General features: G+C 44.4%; 1 protein-coding gene across 2 annotated transcripts in view; it reads right to left on the reverse strand.

Annotated features, from left to right (window-relative positions):
- Positions 1–23,756, reverse strand: part of LIFR (LIF receptor subunit alpha) — a 78,536-nt gene that overhangs the window by 45,679 nt on the left and 9,101 nt on the right. For both annotated transcript variants that reach the window (XM_078445086.2, XM_060637624.3), the window contains exons 2-4: positions 7,943–8,103; positions 6,165–6,279; positions 3,611–3,750 (exon numbers count right to left, since the gene is read on the reverse strand). In XM_078445086.2, coding sequence (XP_078301212.2) covers positions 3,611–3,750; positions 6,165–6,279; positions 7,943–8,084 — 397 coding nt within the window. In that variant the 5' untranslated portion in view covers positions 8,085–8,103. The remainder of the gene's footprint in view (positions 1–3,610; positions 3,751–6,164; positions 6,280–7,942; positions 8,104–23,756) is intronic.

Consider the following 23,756-nt stretch of genomic DNA (forward strand, 5'->3'; position numbering starts at 1 on the left):
CACTGGGCTCCAACACTGACAGCATGCAGCCTACTTGGGATTCTCTCTCTCTGCCCCTCCCCCCTCTCAAAATACAATAAATAAACTTAAAAAAATAAAATAAAACAGAAGGAGCCACTATATCATATACCTGAAACTAATATGTTAACTAACTGGAATTAAAATAAAAACATAATAATAATAATAATAATAATAACAACAACAACAACAACAACAATAAAATAGAAGGAGCAAACAAGGAGCAAGAAATTCAAGGTGCCAGTGTGATCACCCAGAGCAGAGGCTTCTAAGAACATGGTTCTTTCAAGTGTTTCAGGATGTCATGATCCAGTAACTTAAAGATTATGGGAGCATTTACACAAAGGCAGTATTTGTCTATTAAGATGCTCCCTCCCTGAAAAGTACACGTAATTTACATGTTACCTAAATAGAAGTGGGCTACTCTTCAAAACACAAGTCATATACAGTATTTTAAGCTAAGGAAGGTAATAATCACAATTATACAAATGAAAAGATTAAATACACACACACACTTTTCTCACTACTTCATAGTATACATCCTCAGAGTAAAAGGGAAGTTTCCCTAAGCTCCCATGAACTATCTATTATCTGCATTTCTTTCCAGCTAAAACGGACACTTGAGGACAATATTAATTTGCTTTCTAAAAAACAGGAACTTTTCAGCTGGGAAAGAAATGTAATCATTTGTGTTTATTTTTTAAAGCAAGTACATCTATACCTATAACCTCCATGTTCTTCTTCCTCAGGACATCAGAAGATGGGGGCTTCCCTACTTCATTTATGGGATCTACATGATTTTATTCTGCCTCAGACAGATCCATACTTTCAGGTTATTTTAAGAAACTTAAGACACTAAAAGTCTTACAAAGACTTATTTTTGTGCTAGCCCTGGCCAATTAGAAGCTTATTAAAAAAAACTGTACACACACACAGACACACACACACACACACACACACACATATATATATATATATATATTAGTTTTCTTTATATGTATACTGTTGAAAGCATCTGAAGAAAACTGAATTTCTCATACTTTTTTAAGTAGCCAAATGCCCCAAACTCCAGATCCTCTAACGCACAACTGCACCAACATTCCACAGCTTCTCCCGAACACAGCAGGTACTCAAAGATTTGCTGATGCAGCCACCTCCCTCTCTTATATTCATCTAGTTTGCTTTTCAATTTTCTTAGCAGTATTATCATAATAGTAGCAGCTTAGTATTGGGATACTATTAATCTAATATTCTAATCACAATCAGACCCAGTATTATTAAAAATGCTATCAACAAACTACATGATATGCAAAAACAATGAACTATATCATTCTAGTAAGTCATCCAGAATCTGTCTTGATTTGCCTTTCTAGTTCTTTAATTTTTTTTTTAATGTTTATTCATTTTTGAGAGACAGAGATAGACAGAGCATGAGTGGGGGAGGGTCAGGCAGAGAGGGAGACACAGAATCTGAAGCAGGCTCCGGGTTCTGAGCCGTCAGCACAGAGCCTGACACGGGGCTCAAACCCACGGACAGTGAGATCATGACCTGAGTTGAAGTCGGACGCTCAACCAACTGAGCCACACAGGCACCCCCCCACCCCTTTCTACTTCTTTTTATCCAATACTGACATCTTCAAGCAGCTCCCAGACAGAATCTTCTCAATACCTACTGAAAAATCAGACAATACAAACTGGCTCTCTGACAGAATCCTGGGGAATTTTTTAAAAATCTGGAATGAAATTAAGTTAGATTCCTCATACTTTACTACAAAATAATTCCAGATGTGTAAAAGATTTAAATCAAGCATGATAATAAAACCAAAATCTCAGAGAAAAATAGCAGGAGAGTATATTTATATAAAAATGAAAACCATGTAAATTTTAAATTTGGGCAATTATTTGTAGGAAATATGGCAGAATTAATAACAATATTGAGAGCTCTTGTGAACTGATGGAGGAAAAGCTGAGTTTCAACACGAGAGAAAAATGAGAGAGGATACAGACAGTTCAGAAAAGAATGAGAATGACTGATCATTTTTTCCAAAAAAGTAATCACAGAAATGCAAAGTCAAAGTGCTCTAACTGGGGGCCACCAGATTGAAATGGCAGAACTAAGAGAAATTGACAAAACCCAGTCCTGGCAAGGAAGTGAAGAACAAGTCCCCTCTAGTGTGACGTTTGCAAAGAGACTCAAATGCAAAGAGACTCAAAAGTTTTGGAGAGCAACTGGCAATGGACATCAAAGTCCTAACAAGGGACTGTTTTTAATGCAGCTTTCCCAATTCTAGGAATTTAGCTTAAGGACATCATCACACAAATCAGAAACACATATGTGCGAAACATGTTCATTAAAGCATTGGTTATTACACTGAAAGACCAGAAATAAAAATCTCAATGTTAATAATCAGTCACTTAAGTAATTACGGTACCTCCACTCAGTGGAATACTCTGCAGTCTATACAAATAATACAGATTTATTTAGATATCAAACCGAAAACTCTGTTTTCTGTTAAGCAGGTTACGAGGTAATAATATGAACCTCACTGTTTATATGTATATGCACAGAAAATATACTTAAGTGTTAACAGTATTTCTCTGTGGGTATTGAGATCATGGCTGATCTGTTCAAAACATTCTCACATGGATCTCACATACAGCTACAGAAAGAAAAGAACAAACATGGCTCTTCTCTCTTTAACTTAAAAGGCAGTGAGACAGATGCTAAGTTCCTGGAAAGCACGCTTTGTTATTATCCTTTCAAAATCTGTTCTATCTCAGACACAGACCACTCCAAACATGCATCTTATCTATAAAACTGAACAAGTCACCAATTTAATTATATTTTTCTCCTTGTTGCAAAGTAAGTCATCCTTATAAGACTCATCATAATGTCATTACAATGCCACGCCCTCACAGTTGTCAGGAGAGAAAGAAACCTGCTTCTCCCACCATTAAGAGTCAAGAGTACTGGGGTTTTTAAGGTCTCAGTGTGTAGCAAAATCTCCATCTCCATCAGTCTGGGCTATGTCACGAGGGTAACATAGGTCGTAGGCATTCAATCAACACACGTGTAGAAGATGCTTGCCAAGTGCAAGGCAGTGGGCGAGGTGCCAGGTGTAGAAGGCACACTCCCTGCCCTACTGAGCCTATTTCTTGCAGAAGCAACAAACGCAGTGCCTTATTACATAACACATTATTAACGCAACTGTGAGAAATGCCACGAAGGAGAAAAACACACTGCCTAAGGGAATGTTAAGAAAGGAATTGGATCTCCTCTGGGAGGGGATAGTCAAAGACCACTTCCTAGAGCATGCGACACCTGAGGAATTCTGAAAGGTATGCAGGAATCAACGAAGCGAAGTGATGCCAAGAAAAGTACCCGCATCTGGAAAGGATCGTCAGCTCTGTGACATTTACTCTGACTCCTTCCTTCCTCATCCGGGCTATGCTCCGGAATCCACAGTATGGTTGCTGGGGAAATGCAACTATTAGTCTAACAAGTGTAATTCAAAAGAAGAGTAAATTTCTGCCAATTACAAAGCACTGTTGCTGCCTTATTTTCAAATCAATTTTCTTTTCAAATACTTACAAACATTTTTTTCATTTAGTGTGAATTTACTTATAGGATTTCCAAAGTCATATAGACGATTTATGGTTATTTCATGATCGCCAGGTAAAAGAGCTGGGATTTTAGCATTTGTTTTCTCTGACTGATAACAAGAATGGGACCTGCAATACAAAAAATCACATTTTAATTAGTGGATAAAACTAACAGTGCAATTTTCATAAAAGCCTGATTAACACAAAATGCACCAGAAAATACTTTCTGTTCTTTCATACAGAAACACGATAGGTTACACTGCGTTTTAAGACTGAGAAAAGAGAGGTTAATGGGAAGTGCATCAACATGGAGGATGAATAACCAGATTGGGCCAGAAAGTCGAGTGATAAGCAGAGATGGTCATTTCAAGAAACTCAGGATTTCAGCATGCCCTTCACACTCCCACCAGCCTTCCCTCTGCAGCCTTCCCTCGAGCCGCACACGCCTGCTCCCCTAACCCCCCACCCCTCTACAGAAGACCATCACAGAGTCTCACGTGCAGATGCTGCTCCACAGATAGAGGACAAGAATGAAACTGGCTGTCTGTGGCCCTTCAAACGCACCCTCGACTTGGCCACTGCTCCTGTTTTGGCTCACGGTTTGGTCTGAACAACACTTTCTCATCCGCTCTGTTTCCAAAGCTCTTCCAGTTCCCCACCCATTATCCCTTGGACAAAAGTCATTCCTCTCCTCTGTGGTTTCATGGCCCTCTGAACCTTTCAAGAGCGCATTTATATTATTTTTACCGTTATTCATGTATATTTCTAATGTCCCATGCAAATCTGAACTCAAGCAAAGGGACTCTGCGGTGTCCCCGCGTCCCAGCGTCCCTGCCCGGCACCTCGCGCGGGCCTCTCCACGTCACTCGCTAGGAGGGACCACCACGGAACAGGTCGGCTCACCTGTTCTCAGCCTCACAGCGGGAGGCTTCGTTAGGTGTCAGTAACACAGAACCACCTGAATTCGCTAAATCGTGCTATTCCATAAGTTCCATTATGCCACTGAGCCCCTATCCTTTCAGGCTGGAATGTCCTTCTGTCCTTTTGCTGCTGAGAAGACCAGGAATTCGTACTCCGCAATCACCCCTCCAACAGCCTCTCCGGCACCCCACGCTCCTCAGTCAATGCTCCGTCGGCCCTTCACATAGAATTTCCGCATTTCCGGCAGCACCTGACCCACAGCACTGCTACGACTTGTCTCCTGTGAACAGAGAGCCAGAACAACTCCCTCTCCCTGTGGCCTGAGGTGAGCCAGTCATGTTATTTACCAGGTTTGTCAGGTTCTCCCAGACCTGCTGGACTCACAGCAGGACTGCACTTCCCACTCCTCTGAGGCAAGGCGTAGCGATGCGACTTTATTTGTGGAGAAATGGGAGTGAAAGTCACATCTGTCACTTCAGGAAGGAAGCCGTGAAAGCCAGCACTTTATGCACTGGAGGGTGAGGGAGCCCTAGGCCGGGGGCCCTGCGGAGAGACTCGGGGTAGAGATGCCAGCTGGCCCCAGAGGGCCACAGGCCGAAAGCAGGTAATAAGCCTTTATTTTCACAGCAAATAAGATGTTAGAGCTGTTTCTGCAACACAACCAAGCTCCTCCTGGTCGACAAATTCCCACAAAGCTTAGACTAATGCTCAATAAATGTACACCAAACGGGGAAAACCTGAGTAGTACTTAAATGCAGACTTATGTCAATTCGCATTAGGACCGTCCATCAGCCAACTGGCCTCAGAGCCGTCGTGCTGAACAACTCTGGTGTCGCTGAACCACTTTGCCTGGGCCCGTGGAGTCAGGGACAGCGAAGAGAATGTTCTGGTTTGCAGAGAGCCCAAAGGCCTCACCTCCAGGCTTCGGAGCTTGTGGCCTTCTCCAAGATCGCCCGAGAGGGGGAAGGTGGTGGGACCTGCGACTGGCCTGCTGACGTCCACTCTCCCTGTCCCTACATTAACCCCAGGTTTATCCAGGCACACTACCCCGCCTCTCATGCAAAGAGGCTTCCTCATTTGACTGACTTCTGCCAAAAAGATGCAAGCAGGTGCAAGACGTGTTGTGTGGGACTTCTTACACCCTTCTTTTCCTCACTGCTTTCTGGAAAGGCAGACATGACGGCCACTCCTCAAGCATCCTGGGACCATGAGGCCCTCTGCCAAAGGTGGCACGGCAGCATGATAAAGAGGAACCTGGGTCTCTCATCAACAACCATGTCAGCCTTGAACTGCCTACTCCAGACCTGACCTTTCCCGTTTGGCAGAGTCAAAACCTCAACCTAACTGATCTAGACAGATGGTGTGGGACAGACCAGTTAAACTTCTCTACAGATCAGAATCCACAACATATTCAAGGTGTGTTCCATACTTAATATTCATATAACAAAAGAAAGTTTTAACCAGGAGAAGGGTTTTTTTCCACTTTGATTGACGTAAGATTCAGATTTTTTAGGAAACAGCTAAGATTTAAAATTTCATTAAAAAATTTCTGGAACAAAATCTCTATGTTCTACAATTGAAGACCTTTAGGTTATAGCTAGTAATCAAAGTATCTCTATTACCTGCTTTCAATGCAAACTTCATAAATAGTACCATGGCCTGCTCCAGAGGGTGCTTTCCAAGAACAGTCCCACACTTGCAAATTGTTAGTTATACACTTCAAATCACGAGGAGCCCCTGGAGAAGGAGAGAAACACACACACACACACACACACACACACACACACACACACACACACACAACATGCTTAATAATTTAACTGCACTGTAAAAAGGTCAACACATCAAATCATCTTTAGTCATGAGTATGAGCACATGTGTCTGCACAGGAGCCAGGTTCTTTCTGCAGGACTGACTGCAGAGTCACAGGAGGGACTGGTTTTAGATTTCTCTTTGTAGCTGTGGATTAAAAAATGAGAGGAAACCGATGGACGTGGGCCAACCACTAGACCACTTAGGGACTGGGCCTCCATCAAAGTCCCACCTCCAGCCACTAAGATAAATGCAGGGAGGGACGGTAGAGTCACGGATGAGACCCAGAGAGGGCCTAGAAGATTTTTTAAATAGCCCCACTGGCCCCACTCCTTCCGCCAAAACAAATAACTACAAGTAAAAATTACGTGTTCCCCATGCCCACAAACACAGCTTCTGAGCACTTGCAGCCATTGCTGTCTCTTTGCCTGTTACCAGGCTGCTACCTGCATGGAAACCCCATAACCAATCTTTAGATTTTTATGAAGCATATGACATTTACACAGTAATGAACTGACACGAGTCTGAAAAATATGTCTTTTGTGTAGGCCTAAACAACTGAAAAGTAACAAATGAGTCAGAAGATTATAATCCTAATAGTGCTTATTCATACCTATAAAATAATATTAGGTCATGGAATACAGAAGCACTATACAATGAAAAATCATCATGCTGAAAAGAAAATGAAAAAAAAGGAGGGTACGAGAGGGAGGACAAAAGGCAAAAAAGGAAGGAAGAGAGGGAAGGAGGGAGTGAATAAAGCAATTATAGTGTAAAAAAGGTTATTCCCTCTCAGACTCTATATAAATGTCTCTGAAAAAGATTTTTTTAGTTTTTACACACGATTGGCATGGCATTTAGGAAAGCAATAAATTATAAAACTATTTATATGACAGAAAACAAAAACGTTAGAAATACATTAGAAATTATCAGTAATCATAATAAAATTACTCAACGGTGATCCTGGGGGAAAAGTGATGTTTAATTATGGAAATAATATTAAAAATAAGTTCAGGGGCAAAAGGATAATGTTCTTCATAAAAATAAATGAGGTAGTAAATCTACACAAACATTTTCAATATATTTAAAAAAGATGAACACAGCATTTTATTAAAGAAAGATATTTAGATTTCATTTATGTGACATTCAGAAAAGCAAAATTATAGACAGAACATAGGTCAGTGTTGGCTGGAGGCGGGGAGAGAGGGGCTAAATACAGAGGAGCATGGAGAATTTTCTAGAATGAGGAATGTCCTACTTCTTGATTGTGCCAGTGTTTACATGACTGTGTACATTTGTCAAAACTCACACAATTTTATCCTAAAAGGGTGAATTTTATTTTATGTAAATAATATCTTAATTTTTTTTAATGGGGCAAGAATATTTACATCTACCTTTATGGGCCTTTATAAAAGAGAACAAAAAGTACACAGAAAAAAAAAAAAGATTGCAAAGAAATGGATTTTAACCACAGAAAACCTGAGGGGTTCAATAAAGACACAGGAACACCTCATAATCAAAACAGTAATGGCAAAAAATAGCAATGGCATTGCAATCAGTTTATTCTCCAAGACTCAGATGTACTTACCCCTTTTCTGGCTATTTACTTGATTCATTAAATACAGAAGAATAAATGTTAGTAAGAGCCACTGGAAACTTGAAGTCATCCTCATCCTTTTACCATCCACCATCCGGGATGGTCTTCTCAAACGTAAGGAAATGTTCATCATCCGTGCAAAGCAGTCAATCCTAGGCGAGGAGAAGAGTTTCAAACGGTGCTCAAAGTGCTCCAAAGACCCCTTGTACTGTGCCCACCGGCACAGAAAACAGAGCCGCGCGAATACTGAAACATACTCTACATGAACAACTTTGTGCACACGAGACTCAAGCTGCCCGGGCTTCAGGAGATGTGAACATTCAGACACAGCGGTTGCTTCCGGGATCCGTCACAGGCTCAACTTTCAATGACAGCCGCTCGGGGCGCCTGGGTGGCTCAGTCTGGTAAGCATTCAACTTCAACTCAGGTCATGACCTCACGGTTCTTGGGTTCAAGCCCCGCATGGGCTCGGAGCCTGGAGCCTGTTTCAGATTCTGTGTCTCCCTCTCTCTCTGTGTCCCTCCCCCACTGTGCACGCTCACGTGCGCTTGCCCACTTTCTCTCTCTCTCAAAAATAAACATTAAAAAAAATTAAACAAACAAATGATGGGCTTCAAGTTCAAGATTATAACCAAGCACATATTTATAACTCTCCACTCCAATACTATTCAGTATAGAAAAGCAGAACATGAAATTGAAGTTTTGACAATTTTAAACAATGTACGGAATGACATTTTAAATTTTAATTAACATAGTCATTTGTGACAAGTCATTATTTCTTTTTCGTTTATACCGTGATATGTTTATGTTTCATATAAACTTAAATAGTTTAAAGAAAGAATTAGGATAAATAGTAGTATAGCGGGTTTGCAGATGTGACCAAAGTATTGACAACACAGAAATGATGAAAGCGTACCAAACACCGCAACGGGAGGAAAGGGGCTGCTGGTAAACAAGAAGATGGGCAGAGATTGAACCTGGTGTGCCATGGGGAGTGGCTGCAATGCAGGCAGGCGCTGTTCAGCCTGAGAGCTCCCAGAGACACTTGTCAGCAGCAAATGCCTAGAGACAGGGTACCAAGCACTGGGTCCCCATCCAGGCACTGGAGATACACACTGAGCCATACTAAGTCTTGGCCCTCGAGGAGCCTGGACTCCAGTTGGGAGATACACATATACAAACAAGTAAGAAATTTCAGATCTTGAAAGGTGCTTTAAAAACTAGAAGTCTGAGGCGCCTGGGTGGCTCAGGCAGTTAAGCTTCCGACTCTTGATTCTTGGCTCAGGTCATGATCTCACAGTTCGTGAGTTCGAGCCCCTCGTCAGGCTCGGCACTGACAGCGTGGAGCCTGCTTGGAATTCTCTCCCCCGCCCCTGCCCCTCCATGGCTCTCTCTCTCTCTCTCTAAATAAATAAACTTAAAAAAACCCAAAAAACTAGAATAAGTCAATGTGTGTGAGAGTGTGTGAGTAAGTGAAGATGTTAGCTAAGCTGAGGCCTGACTATAACTAGAAGATGGCCATGATAAGAGCAGGGGAAAGAAAGGCAACAGCAGATACAAAGCCCTAAGAAAGGACAAGCTTACTAGGTTCAAACATCAGGAGGAGGGGCCGGGGCTGGGGCCAAGAGGAGGTGGGCTGGTCAGGCCACAGAGGGCCTCTGGGCCATGGAAAGGATATGGAGTTCCGAGAAAAGAATCCACTGCTGTGTTTTAATCAGGGGAGATCCATGATCTGACGTGCACTTTGGGGAGATTTCTCTAGCTGCTACTTGGAGGCTGGGCTCCAGGGGAGGAGAGAAGAGGCAGGGAAACCATAGTGCAGGTGGCATCACCACCAGTGGTGAAGGCTAGGATTCTAAGAGCAGACGTGGAAGAGGCAGTCACATGCAGGCTCTGTTCTAGAGATGGAAGGTCTTCCCAATGCACTGCAGGCAGGACAGTGTGGTGAAAAAAACACAGATTGGGGCTGAAGCCCAGCCGTGCTACTCATTGTGTGGCCTGAACCTCTCTGTGCCTCAATTTCTTCATCTGTAAAGTGGGGGTGATAACAATATTTTCCTCTTAAGTTTTTTGTAAAGATTAAAGGAGTAAATAAACGTAAAGCACTTAGCAGAGTACCACACATGTGGTAAGTGGTATTGAGCGTACTCAGTGTGTTGTGTGAGATAGAGGGAAAAGACAGGAAGCAAAGATGGCTATCAGATTTGGTGGGAACACAACAATGGAAGGATGGTGGTGCCATTTAAATCCTCTCTGGGTCCATAAAGAGGGAGGCAGCGATTTACGGGGCTGTTTACAGACAGTCTGTTTATAACAGAGATTTGTTTAAAGACCTCAACTTTGATGTGCTCCTACTCCCCAAAGACACATTCCCTGCAGAATGTAAAAGAACTGTCTAGGAAATCAGAGCAGCTACCAAAGACACAGATATCCAAGAGGAAAGGCTTCCGCATCTGACACACAGGGGTTCCTCAGAGGAATGACGTTCCCATTCGCTGCTGCTGGGATGAAGCCCACCACACACGAGTCCTTCCAAGGCACTGAAAACTCCTTGTCAGACCTAATAGTGCCTCGTTTTTATACTGGAACAGACAACCAAGGGTCATAAAACATACAAGCAGAGCCCAAAACAATGAAAAGAAATTCCAAATAAACAGGGTCACCAGGGCAAAAATAAAAATTACTCCTAGAGAAAAGGGATAACGTAGAAAAGAGGAAAACTAAAACACAAAGAGAAAACCCACCTCTAAATCGTATTCTCAGAATGAACAGGACTCGGCCATAAAAACAAGAAGAGATGCAATGAAAAAGGAATAATCAGGAATAAAAATAGCTCTTATAAGTTAAATGTATTGGCTGATACTAAAAGTTTTTTAAAAACGGATACAACATTGAGAGCAATCTTTCAGGAAAAAACCCAAGACAAGAACAGAACAGGTGAGAAGAGATGTTAAGAGCAGGGACTTGAGAGAGGAAAAAGGATCCAACATCTAACTAACTGGAGCCCAAAAAGAGGATTCAGAAAACACTTTTCTTAGCAAACGCAGATGGCAAGACTTCTTCTCAGCTACTGCTGAATACCGTCAAAAACTCAGAACAGCAATCTCGAGGAGCTTAAATAATTATAACCAAAACACAACAAGAGGCACGGGCACACATTTCAAAGGTGTTCAGCCATTTTCTGGCTGAATAACTTCCTAGTCACTTCTGGTGTCAACTCGCTCACATATTAGAATGAAAATGTATTCATGGAATGTCTAAAATGCCAGTTGCTAAAGTTACAGAATTATTACATAGCCTATGCAGGAATAACTGAATCAAGGAGCCCCGGAAGCGACCAAACCGTAACTAAAATAATCACACACCGCATTCACTGACTGGCTAAACATTAGCTTGAGGTGAAACAGTCCCTCACTACAAGTTTACAGTTGTTCTAGAAAGGAGACATGTGTCCTGTGAAGTGGCAAGAGGGGTATGTAGGCAGGCGAGCTCTGGACCAGACCCTGCGGACGCACACTCTCCTCCTGGCTCCAAGGCTAATCAGCAGCATGACTGAGGCAAATCACTTGATCCCTCCTGGCCTCAGCCTCTGGGACTGCAGCACAGAAGCCGCCTCTACTCGGGGCTCAAGTGAGAAACTTCCCAAAGTCAAGGTGTGATATTCCACTCCTGTTGGCAGGCAACAAGCAAGCAGATACACCAGCACAAGGTCGGCGCCGACAGCAGGCAGCGATCAAGGACACCACTGACGAGGTCAGCCAGCATCAGGCTGGGGTGCTGGGTGTGCTCAGGAACAGGACAATCAACGGCAATGCCACCAACACCTGCTTAAGTGAACACACGCAGGATGATAAAGAAAACTTTCTTCTGTCCTTAACACTTATGTAGCAAATTCGAAGGAAGTCACTTGCACCATATGATACGGTGCTTGTGATAGATCTGACTTCACTACTAAGCAGAGTTTCAGAGGGACTCACTTGAGACCACAATACACGAACAGAGCCTTCTAATGAACTTTAATGGAAAAAGGACACGTGAAACTGGTCTTTGCTCCCTTCTGATAGAAACATTGCCAGAAATTTACTTTTTTCCCCACCGGATGCCTTATTCCTAGAGGAGAACACGTTTTTAGAGAGCTTTAGGAGCAGATTTTCAAAATGAGGCTCACTGTGGCTTGCTGCGGCAGCCCAGTGCAGCAGCACATTCCTGGAGGACAAAAGAAGTGACAGGCCACAGGGGCAGGCACAAACCGGAGCTCACCGCCCAGCCTAGAGGTGGCAGCAGCGGGCCTCATGCTGCCAGATTTTATTTTTCAAGCCAAGGGGTGTATACGAAAAGCTCAACTTTGTAAAATGTAAGGAACTAACTTGTATTTTTTAGACATTCTAAAGGCCAAACAAAATATGCCTTCAGAAGGTACCCCACCGGTGGGCCACCAGTCTGTCTCTTATGCAATACAATTATGTTAAAGGATTAAAAAACGTCAACAAATCTTCTTTTTAAGAAAACAGATCAAGCAGAATCAATTTATAAAATTGCTGGAATCGAAAGGAAAAAATCTATTTTTCGCTGGTTTAGTTTCTTTACGTTGCGTCCTGACTTCGCGTAGGCTGCAGAGAAGCGCAGGCCAGCCCGCATGCAGTGCTTTCCACCCCTCCTGGGGAAATGGAACCTCCACGTATGCACTCGGTTTGCTTCCTCCTCAGCTTTGAGAATCCTGGTTCCAATCTACATGAGGTTTTGGTCCTTTCTGCTGAGGACAATTAGAAAAGAGGGTTGAAAAGAGGGAAGTAAAGCTAAAGGCAGAGAAGGACCAGAAACTGCGGTCCAGACAGATTTTGCTTGATCTGATTTTTCTTCTGGCGGGGTGGAGGGAGGAGGGGCAGGGGGGTGAGGAGGGAAGGGGAAATGTGGCAGAGAGCTAGTGTATCCTGCCGGCAGGACTCTCCCTACAGTGCCCGGGTGGCACTACAGCCAGCGGGAAGGGGCTTGAGAAACACCTGTTCAGTCAGGGAGACATGACTGAAGATGACCCAGAGCATCCTTCATCCCGAGAATGTAGCTTTTTGTCATCACCATGAGATACCTCCTGTCACCGATTCAGAAAAGGAACTGCACACTGGAGGAGAAAAGCCACTTAACTACAAGGCAAGATCACCAAACCTACAGGAGAGATGCTGGAATGTTTACCCCCAAGCAAGGGAGACTGAATGGAAAGTAAACAGTATCCATACTGCTGATTCATACTCTTTTAGTGTCCCTTCTTTATTCTTTTCTATTAGAGGCCAAAAAAAATAAATAAATAAAAAATAAACGTTGAAAAACTGTGACCAGCAACTAGTTTCCTAACTGCATTCCCCGCCTCCACCTCCCCTATACACGAGATCTTCAGCTCCAGGGCACTGCCTTTGAAGAAGGCTTGGCAGGAACATAAACTTCTTTGCAGTGAGGGAGACCCCACTGTGCTGTTAAATCAAGTGTGGGGATTTGAGTTGAGGGAGACATACCTATGAAAAACACAAACCTGGCTGGTTTGGAAAGGCAGACGGAGACTAGACTGTGTAGGAAAACAGTAAAGGTTTTTCAGGAAGAGAGAAGCTTGAAGGAAGTGGTGTTTTGGGAAGATTAATTAAGAGAGAACTGCAATAACAAAGACAAAGAATTGTTGATATATATATATTCACTGCAAAAAAGTCTAGTTCTCAAAGAGCCGGGCAAGTATTCAGCACAGTGAATTTACACTTACAACAAAGTACATCACTGAGAATAACTGTGTAAAAGAAAATTTCAAAAGCTTCCAGGGAGGGGAAGGCCATCCATACAAGGTTTCGGAAATGAGACACTATGGGAACAGTTCTCTAAAACCAGGACGCTGGGACTTGCTGCATGAACCCGACCAGCCCTCCGCCAGCACACGGGGACAGTGACAGCACTATCTTCAGAGCGGGCTGCAGAGGAGACACTGGGTGTGTGGTCCACAGACACAGTGGGGGAGTGGGGGGGAGTATCAGACTTCTTGGCATTGAAAGCTAAAGAGAACATCTCCAGAATCTGTGCAAAAATTATTTTCACACTTGAATTCTATTCTCAAACTACTAATTACAAGAGATGATAAAATCTATTTTATAAAGCTATGCCAGAACTCAAAAGCTACACCTCCACGCACCTATTCTCCAGAGGCTACTAGAGGATGCGATTCACCAAAAAACGAGGGAGGAAACAAAACATGAGAGAAATGATCCATGGAACTGTAGCCCTGTGCCCTCCCCTCTAACAGTTACCATTTCCAAGCTGCCACACCCCTTCACAACTCCCTGTATCTGCAAGTATTTCCCTTGGGCCTGGAATTCCTTTCTGTATGGCTTTCTGTCGCCTCCTCTCTTCCATTCACTTGGGAAACTCCTGGCAGGAGGTAGGAAGAGCCCAGGGCGGCCTCTGAGATCCCTTCTGGGATTCCCCGGCAGGTCAGTGGCTCCTTCTTCTGCTTCCACACTTTAATCACATCTCTAGTTCAGGGCTTGCACAAACAATGAGCCATGGGCCATGTCTGCTTTTGTGAATGAAGTTTTACTAGCTCACGGCCATGCTCATTTGTTACATGCTGCCCGTGGCTGCTTTCACATTATAGTGTTAGGACTGGGCAGTGTCCACAGAGACTGCATGGCCAGCAAAGCCTAAAAGATTTATTTACTACCTGGCCTCCTAGGGAAAGCTTGCTGACCCTGGCTCCCAGGCATCACTTCCCAGTTTTGTAATTCCTCCCACAGACTCCAAGTTCCTTGAGAGGATGCTGCCTCTCTGTTCACCGTAAGCCCTCACTGTCCGGCACGGCACCGACACTCACAAGTTTAAGCTGGCTGATGGCCGACCCAAGGACTGCCCAGCCCAGAACACAGAGTCGGAGCTGCAGTTCCCAATCGACGCACTGAGGCGCCCCAAGGCACAAAAGCAAGCCATCTGGGATATTACAGTGTATTTTAAATTTTCAAAGGAAACAAAGTGACATCACTGTCCAACACTGTCAGAACCTTTAGCTCAAGTTAGGAAGGTAAGTCAGTTTCTGTTTCTTTCTTTTTTTTAGAGAGAGAGAGAGAGAGAGAGCGCGCACATGCAACACACACACACACACACACACACACACACACACACACACACGGGAGGGGCAGAGAGAGAGGGAGACAGAATCCGAAGCAGGCTCCAGGCTCTGAGCTGTCAGCACAGAGCCCGATGCGGGGCTTGAACCCACGAACTGTGAGATCATGACCTGAGCCGAAGTCGGATGCTTCGCTTAACAGACTGCTTCACCCAGGCACCCCAAGGTAGGTCACTTTCAACACTAGGCGATGCTACATTCCTCTCAATGACGTCACTTATCCTGCAAAGACAGGGTCATTGGGTGCTGTGATAAAATACAAGCACCACCCATCCAGATATCAACGTACAAATGGAAACAAGGGTGGCAGTGTCCCGACCTGTTTCCAAGGTTTGAGAAGGTATGCAGTACCCAACAGGTTCACACAAGTGGCTTTTGAAGAATAACATCAAAATATTATCTTTCACACATGTGGCTTTTAAAGAATAACATCAAAATATTATCTTTGTTTTAAAAATTGATACACGTTATTTTTCCAAACCGCTACTAAAGTGTCAGGTCATAAATACTAAGTTGTCTGGAACTAAGTACTTCACAAAAAGAGCTGTTAGGCATTTCTTTGGACCTAGCGGCACCATGAAAACAATGAAGCATCAAGAGCCCTGTGAGCCAAGAAATATTTGGGAATCTGAGAGACATCTCCACAGCCTCCGGATTCCATTATCCTGCTCTAATCTGAATCTGCGTGCAGGAGAATGATAATGAAATGTGACTTGTGCTATAAGAATATGTCTTCGTGGATTCTGCAGGATAGCGTTTCCCCAAAAGTGTTCCTCGGTCTGACTTTTTGTTTTTCAGGATCTTTACGTTCCTCTCCTTCAGTTTTGACGATCTTCACTCCAGTGAGGGCTTCCCTGTTAATTCAAGGGGCTGTTCACTATCAACTTCAGCATGTCAAAACAATTTTGAGGGGCGCCTGCGTGGCTCAGTCAGTTAGGCGTCCGACTTCAGCTCAGGTCACGATCTCGCGGTCCGTGAGTTCGAGCCCCGCGTCGGGCTCTGGGCTAATGGCTCAGAGCCTGGAGCCTGCTTCCGATTCTGTGTCTCCCTCTCTCTCTCTGCCCCTCCCCCGTTCATGCTCTGTCTCTGTCTCAAAAATAAATAAACGTTCAAAAAAAAAAAAAAACAATTTTGAGTACACCCCTCTGGTGTCTAAGACTCCTCTGAAGACTCCCCATGGTTCCAGCTGTCAACTTCCTGGCCAGCCTGGTAGACAAAACCCTTCAGAGCCATCCCCTTCACCCCCCACCCTTCAGCTCCACACATTCCCACAGGCCTCAGGACCCCCCTCCAACCACTGCCTCTCGGGATGCTCCACACCCCCAACTCCTCCTGTGCTTCGGGATCCACCGGACACTCCCCGGCGCTGCCGACAGGTCTGTACATTCGCCTCTCACCTCCGCTGGGCGGTCAGAGTCGCTGACATGCAACAGCCTTTGATAAATGTTAACAATGTCTATCACACCCGCGAACTTGTTTTTGCCTTCTATCACAAGAGTTAAACGCTCTATTATTATAGTACAGAAACAACCTGAAGAACACTCCTTCTTGGTCCAAAATCAGCCAAGGGATCTTCAACGTGCTGGGGAAAAGCACGATAAAAGCTTACCTTCCAAAAACAATCAGGAACAGCTCGTTCCCCAGTACCTGCTTCCCCACACTCTCGCCAAGATCAAGGATTTTTTTTTTTTTAATTTTGATCTCTTCCATCTATTAGGCCATAAATGGCATTTCCTGAATATGTAGTCAAAACTACCTTTCACGTGTCTATTGGTAATCCGAGATGCTTTATGAATAAAATGCTCATTCTGTCTTTTGCCCATTTTTCTAATTAGACACTAATCTTTTTCTCACTGCTTGATAAGAAACAGCCTAACATCACAGCCCAGTATACAGATGGACTGCTACATGCACTGCACATATTTCCAGCTTGTTTTCTTACTTTCTAGTGAGGTTTTGTTGGACTTTCATTAAGTCAGGTTTCCCAATTTTGTCCTTTCTGGTTTCTGACCGTGAACACTTTCTCATGCCGAGTTGTAAAAATGGTCACCCATCTAATCTTCCAGTACATTTAAGGCTTTTAACATCTGAAACTTTGGTCCTTTTGAAATTAATTTCGGTGTACAAGAGGAGTCGGGACGCAGGTTCCCCTGGCCCCCAAAGGTTACGCTGACCCTAACACCACTAATTAAAGAATCCATTCCTTCCCCCGTTTATTAGAGACGCCCATAAGAGAGCATTCCTTCTCAACTTCCTTGCTGGGAAGGGACTCCCTTAGCCCACTGTTCTTTCACCCTGTGCATCTTCACTGAACAGCATCATCTATTCGGTGGCTTTAATCATCGTTCACAACTAATGATGTCCAAATCCGTATTTCTAGGACTGGTCTCTTCCCAGCTACAGACGAACCATCTGTCCACTAGGCAACTTCTTGTTTATCTACACAAATCCACTCAAACGAGGTCCTTCAGGAATGACAAATATTTTGACACTACATATCCACTTAGAGATTTCACAGATCCCTCAAAAACTCCACAGGCATAAAATTAAACTCAGTTTCCCTTCCCAACCTACTCTCTTGCGTCCCAGGTCTTGTTCGTGGCACCAGTCTCTCCTGGGTCACCCAAGCGAGAGTCATCCTTAACCCCACCTTCTTCCCCACCTCGTCCACCTACTCACGAGTTTTACCTCCTACACGTGGCTCCACCTCTCCCCCCCAACCCTTTCCCCCTCTCTCCAAGGCCACTGCTCTGGCGGGCCCTCAGCAGCATCGCCGTCACATGTACTTTAATCACAGCTTAATCCATCTCGTGGCCTCTGGCTTCGGCGATGACTCACCTGGCTTCCATCAGCTTCTCCATCTCTAGCCCTCACTGTCCCTTCAAGCTTCAGGCCAACAGTCAGGAGGCGGCCCAACCAACTGCTCGGGCTGTACGTCCAAACTCAAACTCAAACTTCGGCCCCACAAGCTGATCCTCCTTCTCAACTCCCTGTCCTTGGGCGTCCTTGCCTCCTGGATCTCTCGCAGGCCATCACGCCCAGACGCTGGCATCACTTAATGTTCCCAGTGCACTCTGCACAAGTTCCACCTCGGGCATTTATTGTATCATACCAGGTATTAACGGAGGTTACGCTTTCCCTTCCTCCAACCCTCTCTTCCCATTAATGATGAGCTCCCTAAGGAACAGAGATTTATCTTTATAACACTCCTGCATCTGAAAGGGGTTTAAATGCACAATATATTCAAGATCTATTCAGTGAATTGAACGAATCCACCCAAATGGCATTTTTGGTGAGGAACTGAAAATATTTTCATGACACTCAATTATTTCTTTACATTCTGAAGAGGAAGCTGTATGGTATGCTTTTGAATGCGCCTGTCTGCGACAGAAAAAAATTATGAATAAAAAGATAAAATTGGCTCAAATTGTTGGCTTCAAAAAAAAAAAAATACATGGAGTAAAGCCATCCTAAAAGCCCTTTCTAAATTCTAAGAGGAAAAAAATGATTATGTAATAGTTTTGTATGGTTGCAATGCTGGTTTCAGCTAAGTCTACTATGATAATATAGAATGTACAAATGTTATTTTCAGGTATCATGCATTATTAATACATTATTTATCACAAGCAAGCATTGCTTTAAGTTCTTTAAATGCAGTATCATATTTAATCCCCATAAGCACCCTATGAGGTCAGTATCATTATTCTCCCCTTCTTTATAACAAGGAAAATGATGCACAGACAGGTTTTGACACTTGCCTGAGGTCACACATGTTGTCAGGAACAGAACGTGGATTTGAATCCAGGCCTGATTCCCCCATCTCTAGACAATTACCCATAAATGAAAAATGTGCAGTGGAAAACTCACTGAACCAGGGCAACAAGTCCTGGGCTCCAGTCCCTATTCCGCCACTGACCAGGTAGCAGGTATGTGACCTCAGACAAATTCCCTGACGTCTCTAGAATCAGACAACTACCGCCCAGGCCTACCTCCCTCTACTTTCCATGTCCTAAGAAACGCACAGTTGTTTCATTCCTGGGGCACACTGCTTGTCACCGGGAACCAACGGAGCTAGAATGCATGAAGAGTGCTGGCCTCCTCCACCCTGCCCAGCTGCCCAGCTGCGTGCTGTTCCTCGGGAAATTCCACCTGCTTTACCAGGCACTTCCGGCTGTCACCTCAAGACAGAGGTCAGACAACCTGTGTTCAGGAACAAAACTGCAGACTGCTACCACCTTGCTGTTCTCCCAAGTATACTCAGAACTGGTTAGCTCCTAACCCAGCAGGCGCAAGCTCAAACCTACTCCGAGGACCAGCCGGACGAGGCGAGTGGAGCCGGCTGCAGGGAACAAGTGCGGAGCGGACAGCGGTGGCGGGCAGCCTGGAGCTCGTGCTGGACTCCCACATAACCGCCACGTGGGAACACGGGGCCCCTGAAGTCACAGACCTTTTTGACCCTTTTTGAAAAAAGGGACAGGAAGGCAGGTTTGGTTTGGTTTTGTAACGTGAAATCTCCTTATTTTTAACGCTGGCAACTAATTCTTTACAAAACACTATGCGGGCCAAAGAAAACATATCTGAAGGCCAAGTACAGTTCTTAGGGCACCAGTTAACAACCTGTTTTCAAAATGTATTGGCATTAAAAAATTCTTGACTTGTTGTTGAAATGATCTTAAAATATAAACGGTCTGAAGATTTATATTTCAGTGCACAGATATCGACCAAAAGGGGCCTGAATGTTTCTTAACATTGTTTGGGGTTGGAATCTCAAAGCTCTCCTCTCCAAAAGAATTCACTGGGTCCTTTTCTTTCCTTTATGGTATTCTTTAATTACAGATCTCAAAATCTGAAGCATTATTTTAGAATACGAATGCTTCTCAAAAGAAAAAAAGGAAAAGAAAAAGAATTAAAACAAAACCTTTAGCTTCAGACCACAGTCTACTACATCTTGTACAGATGTGGGGGAAGAGCACTGCACCTTACATTCACTTGAAACTTCTGAACAGAGTGGAACAGAGAATGAAAAATACAACAGAAATAACTGGTTTCTGGCAAAACCGTTTTGGAAAGGGATGTTCTGTGAGACGTTCCGTCAAGAAAGTAGGTTCTACAGACCAGAGACATGGAAGCTTTACAATGATCCTGGGTCAGACTGCAGGACATGTCAGGAAAGGGACCCTAGGCCAGTGTACTCAGCCCCCACCCCTCACCCCCTTACCTGATGAGGCTACTGAACCGGGAAAGCAAGCGTCAGAAACAGAACATATTTACTGAAAGGTATTTATGAACGAGATGAAGAGACACAGGTTGTACGCAAAAGAGTGAAGGGGGTTCTTTCACCATGTTCCCCAGGCTTACTCAAGGGGGGCCTCTTAGTGGATGACGTCACCCTGGACAAAGTTCACTGACAGGTGTGACACACTATTTCTCTTGACATTTTCATTAACGAACTAGATGATGACACAGGAATCACATTCGTCAAATCTGTGGATGAAAAAAATGGGCAAAACAGCAAATATACTGCATGTAATAATGAGGATTCTAATAAACTAATCCAACAAACTAATCCAATAAGATAAATTCAGCATTCATAATTTCAGGTCCAAAATGACGCTGATGCTGACAATGACAACACATGTGGAAAATGAACACACACAGGTTGGAAGAGACCTAATTTAGCAGCCACATGTGGGAAAAACACCAAAGACTGATCAGTGAAATGGGCCAACAATGCAACGTAACTGCCAAAATAGTAACAATAAGGATAACTCTTTTGCCTCCTCATTTACCACAATGCATAAAATCCTCTCCTCCAGTGGCATTAAAACTGGAGCATTCACTTTTAGTCTGAAAAATTAACAGGTAGGTAATCAAATATCAAGGTATCATTAACATGAAACAGAGACTATTACTGTCTTTATTATTGCTCAAACTCTGAGAAGTTCTTGCTTCAAGGGCGCCTGGGTGGCTCAGTCGGTTGAGCATTCGACTTGGGCTCAGGTCACGATCTCACGGTACATGAGTTCTAGTTCCCCATCGGGCTCTCTGCTGCCAGCGCAGAGCCGCTTCGGATCCTCTGTCCCCCACCCTCCTCTCTCTGCCCCTCCCCAGCTCGTGGTCTCTCTCTCTCTCTCTCTCTCTCTCTCTCAAAAAAATTAAAACATAAAAAAATTATTAAAGAATAAAAAAGAAGTTCTTGCTTCAATATAAATCTCACACCACACTTTCTGATCCCATCTCGCCACAGGTGTACCTACTCCCTGTTTTATTCTAAGCTTTACTGAGGTAGAACTGACAAAACTGTATACTTTTCAAGTGTACAACTTGATGTGTTGATATGCATGTACCCCGTGAAACGACCACCACAATCAACTTAACACGTCCATCGCTTCACGCTTTTTTGTGTGTGCAGAGTGGACATGCTTAAGATCTGTTCTCACAGCAACTTCTAAGCACACGATACAAAATTAACTGTACTCGCCCTGCTGTCCATTAGATCCCCAGAACCCACTCACCTTAGAACTGAAAGCTCCTACCCTTTGACCAACATCTTTAACCCAAGCAGCTACGTCATCGCTCCAGGCTCCACCTACCACGCACACTTGGGAACCCCTTGAACATTCAGCAACTTAAGGAGAAGCCATCAGTAGACCAGTGTTTAGGAGCTTTAAACGCATGGAATGCTTCTGCGCGGAGTTCAATCAGAAGCTTGAAAAATGGGCACGGGGGGCCGGGCACGAGAGGAGCTTGTGTGCCACCGCCTGGACATTGTTAGGACAACACAGACGAACTTCAGGGGCCGGGCCCGGCGGGGGCCCCTTCCCCTCGGCCTGCATTGCTGCAGTGCTCCTCACTGGTCTCCGGCTCCCCAAACCCTCCACGGCACAACCAGGTCACGTTTCTGAAATGCTGGTCTCACAGGCCTGAAGTTTCCCACCAGTCTCCCTGACCTACTGGAAAAGGCGTCAACTTTAGCAGGACACGAGGCTTTCTTAACTTCCCAATCCCACCTCTGCACACATTGCCCCTGCACTCAAGTTGCCCCAGACATGCCAGACTCGGTGGTCCTCTGGGTCACTGCACACGCTGCACCCTCTGCCCAGCATGTCCGTCCCACTCTTCGTCTGTTGAACGAACACCAGCCCATCCTTCGAAACGAAGCTCACGTTGCACAGCAACCTCCCCTGGTGTCTCTCCTTACTGGTCCCCAGAACTGAGACAACTTCCAGTTGCCATTTACCATCTAGATCATCACTGCTGTCTACCGTGTAGTAAAAAGAAAGTGAAGTATCGCTCACTGTGTCTACCAAAAGCATGGAGACAAAAGGCAGATCGGACGCACTCAGCAAGGTATGTGACCTTCACTGCACCTGCAAGTGTTTGAGCTTTTGATCCCAGCAATAAATACAGCCCATGGGATGTGTGAGTACAGCAATCACAGCTTTGATTATCTGGAAGAGAGCTGAAAAGTTCCAAAACAGAGACGTCTGTAATTTTATTGAAGCTGGTGTTTGAGAAAGGGCGAGTGCGCTAAATTCGATGTCCAGCCGACAGCCTACCGTCCGCATGTCAACACGGCTTGGCTGCTTCCTACTCGCCAATGCATACTCAGTACATCTCACTGAGAGAGATAAAGCGTGTTTCTTTCTGCAAAGTGGTCTTTCCTCAACCAAAAAAGGGAAGCTAACTGCTGGGGGGGGGCAGGGTGGAGGGGGTAAAATGGACCATGCAAAGCAATGGTGTAGACAGGAAAAACGTGAGATAAATGAAGAATAAAATGTTGGCTCTGCTGGTGCCTCTGACCTGTGGCATGACTTAACCTTCCATGCATTTTGTAGACACAAGAAAAAAGGTTTGTGGGGACCACGTTCTTTCGTCAGGCTGTCTGAGGGGAATGATACGCAAGGTCACTACCTGTGAAATTCCAAGGCTTCCTCCGTGACTGTTGGGTCTGCTTTACATCAGAATATTTCAACTGCTGCCAACTTAAAAACCGCCCTTACGTTAGGAAATTACAAAATTAATGTCGTTTTATACACTGTCAAGTAGAAACATTACTCTAAAGTGCATGCTTTATTGTCCTCACCCTCAGTAAGAGTATGTGCTAGAATTTCTCAAATGGGATCCATGTATTCCATTCGGTCCTAAATTTACTAGTAGGAACCCATCACAGTAATTTTATAAAAGGTAAGCTCAGAAAGGCCCGTCCTTCACAGAAGACACACAGCAGCAATTTAGAGACTTTTAGCCTCGGGTATTCTCAAGCAGGTATAATGTAAACTGTCAGTAAAGGCAACAATAACCCAGTCTGCTCCTCAGGTGCTTTGTGGAATAAGCAGGAGGCACAGTTTGTTTCACTGAAAAGTAACATCACAACGAAGTTTCTTTTAAAATTGCAGGGGAGGAAATGAGGTCTACGTGGCTGTCAGCTGCGGAAGACCTTTTATTGAGTGTGAGTGTGCCTCCTGGCCCTGAACCGTCCTGGTCACCTCCCATGTCATGCAAATGATGGGGCATGTCTGTCCTGGGCGCTGCTGTGTACCTGATGCCTACCCACCGCCCAGGGAAAAAAGGCCCCTGACAGTTACTGAAGGAGTGAATCACATTTCATTCTGACTCTACAAAAGGAAAGATGACGAGACCTTGACCTTC

This window comes from Panthera onca, chromosome A1 (assembly GCF_046562875.1).
Source record: "Panthera onca isolate mPanOnc1 chromosome A1, mPanOnc1 haplotype 2, whole genome shotgun sequence".
NCBI lineage: Eukaryota > Metazoa > Chordata > Mammalia > Carnivora > Felidae > Panthera > Panthera onca.